Source organism: Agrilus planipennis, unplaced genomic scaffold (genome assembly GCF_000699045.2).
Source record: "Agrilus planipennis isolate EAB-ADULT unplaced genomic scaffold, Apla_2.0 scaffold2, whole genome shotgun sequence".
Taxonomy (NCBI): Eukaryota; Metazoa; Arthropoda; class Insecta; order Coleoptera; family Buprestidae; genus Agrilus; species Agrilus planipennis.
The window spans coordinates 4,129,992-4,132,549 of record NW_020442464.1 but is presented as its reverse complement, the minus strand read 5'-3'; the positions used below and the strand labels follow the sequence as shown (position 1 = coordinate 4,132,549).

At 31.5% G+C, this 2,558-nt stretch overlaps 1 protein-coding gene across 1 annotated transcript; it reads left to right on the top strand.

The window, feature by feature from the left end:
• Window positions 1–6: 6 nt before the first annotated feature.
• Window positions 7–1,845, top strand: LOC112906593 (serrate RNA effector molecule homolog; the record flags this gene model as incomplete). Its single annotated transcript, XM_025980991.1, has 6 exons — window positions 7–198; window positions 263–559; window positions 836–1,052; window positions 1,152–1,317; window positions 1,374–1,460; window positions 1,650–1,845. Coding segments are annotated over 6 exons (1,044 nt in total), but the record flags the coding sequence as incomplete, so codon positions are not given.
• Between the last annotated feature and the right edge of the window lie 713 nt (window positions 1,846–2,558).

Sequence of the window (2,558 nt, the reverse complement as noted above, 5' to 3'; positions counted from 1 at the left end):
AATATTCGTCTGAGGGATTGCGAATTGGGAGCAATTGTGAATCGTGACTTGAGTCGTCGCATACGTCCTGTAAACGGCATCACTGCTCACAAACAAGTTGTTCGATCAGACATCAGAATTTCGGCAAAAGTTACTTTACATTTGGACACTAAAGCCGGGCTCTGGCAAGAAAATGAATCCGGAGAAAAACCGCAACAAGTACTTTAACGTTCATAAATTTTAACAAACAAGTTTTCTAAAGGTGATATTTTATTTATTTCAGACGTTTGGATTGGTCTCAAACAATCCAGTTTTGCACAACATAACCGATTATCTGATAGAAGAGGCGAGCGCAGAAGAAGAAGAACTCCTTGGATTAGATCCCAGTTCTGATCCCCAGGATGCTGCCACAACTGTCGATCGAGATGATTCGCTTATCACCGTATTAGATAGAATCATCTTGTACTTACGTGTAGTTCATTCTGTTGATTATTATAACCATTGTGAGTATCCTAATGAAGACGAAATGCCTAACCGTTGCGGAATCCTACACGCCAGGGGTCCTCCTCCAACTGCAAAAGTAAGAAATATTTTTCTTTATTGCTATATCCATCGAAATAGTTTTAAGCACTTGTTTTTTGGTTCAGTATCGATAGAATTTTAATACAGTTTTGTTCTACGTGCATCGATTATTTCATCAAATTAAATGTTAATTTTCTGTATTAATTCATGTTCATGTTTCAAATTATTGAAAGTATTGGCATAATCTGACCAGTGTTTTGTAACAATTTTAATCTTGATGAAAATATTCTTACTAATTCAATATCAATATTTAATAATCAATTTTTATTTTCAGACTGATATAACTCAGTTCATTGGTGCTGCTGTGGAAGCAAAGATGACACAATTCTTACCAGAAAAACCAGGAAACACTGAAAATAAAAACGAAGTCAAATTGATCAGCATGGCTCTTAAAGACGTGGACACTGAAATTGACAAATTTGTACAAGCGAATACCAGAGAATTGGCCAAAGACAAGTGGCTCTGTCCTTTATCAGGAAAAAAATTCAAAGGTATATATATACGTGTTATCCTAAGATAGAAATGATAAATGCATTTAATTAATATAATGATAATGTCTATAATTAATTTTCGTTTAATTTGTTACACAGGGCCAGATTTCGTGCGCAAACACATTTTCAACAAACATGCAGAAAAAATAGAGGAAGTGAAAAAGGAGGTCGAATTTTTCAATAACTATTTGAAGGATGTGAAACGTCCTATGCTGGAAATGCCGCAACCTAGGAAAGACGAGACACCCCCTTTCAGTCATCCACCGTTAGTTAATTGTATTATTTATAAAATACATATAATTTTTGTTTTTTAATTTTAAGAAATTATGGAACTTCTTATGGATTTGGACCTAGATATTACAATCAAGGATATGGGCGTCCTAGGCCTTACATGCCTCCAAGAGCCAGGTTTGTACTTTATTGATTTTACGTCGCTTTGCGTGATATTTTTTTTTTTATTGTTTTGTAAAACTCGTTAACAAAACGATAAATATGAAAATTTGCAAAGTTATGATTGCATGAAAATAATACTAATTCTATTTTATTTAACTCTGATGAAAATAAATTTCTAACCACGGTATTGTGCTTGATACGCAGGGGTGGAGGCGCTGGAAGTGACTTTAGACCGGTAATTCATTACAGAGACTTGGACGCCCCTAGAGAGCCTGAGGAGTTTATATAATTTCCAGCAAATACCTATCACTGTACTGTATTTGTAACTTAGAATATAAGAAGTTAAATGTAATTAGTAATTTTGTGTAATAATATGCGAAATTATTTTACTTTTTTTGACTTTAATGTTAAATTTTTTACTACAATTTCCAGTTTTTTCTTGTCTTTCGACTTGACAGTATCTTTGAAAATTTTATTGTGTATTTGATAATTATTACCATCCAAATAATAAAACGGTTCCATGTAATTATAACAAAGATCAACTAATCAACCACCGATAAGAATTGACTGGATATTGTGAATTTTTGTAGATAGCATTCTATTTATATTAATTCGTAATATCACATTGCATCATTCATACCAAGAGCAGCACATAGGAAGTATCGAAATGAAGCAAGAACAAGCAATGTTTAAGTAGACATTAATTAACAATAATATTTTTGCTTGCTACAATTATGGTTACGTTACTAGATCATATTTAATTTACACCTGTACGAATCGCATACATATTTATGTAAATATAAACGGAAACCAATTTTTTTTGTCGAAAATGTAAGATAAATTGTTAAATTGTTTCATTTATTTCCTATATAAAACGGAATTCAACGTATACAGTATTTTTTTTCCCCTTCTCATTTTATTAGTCTCAACATTATTTACTAATTTTAAGAAACTAAGAAGGCTTAATAAGAGTATAAAAGTATCCTTGTAGATTATTAAAACAAGTATACAAAAAAAAACTCAAACTTATTGTTGTGAGGGCCATTTTCACCTTTCATTTTTTTTATAATAATCGAGTAATTTTCTTTCATTCATTACTAATTTTTTAAATTT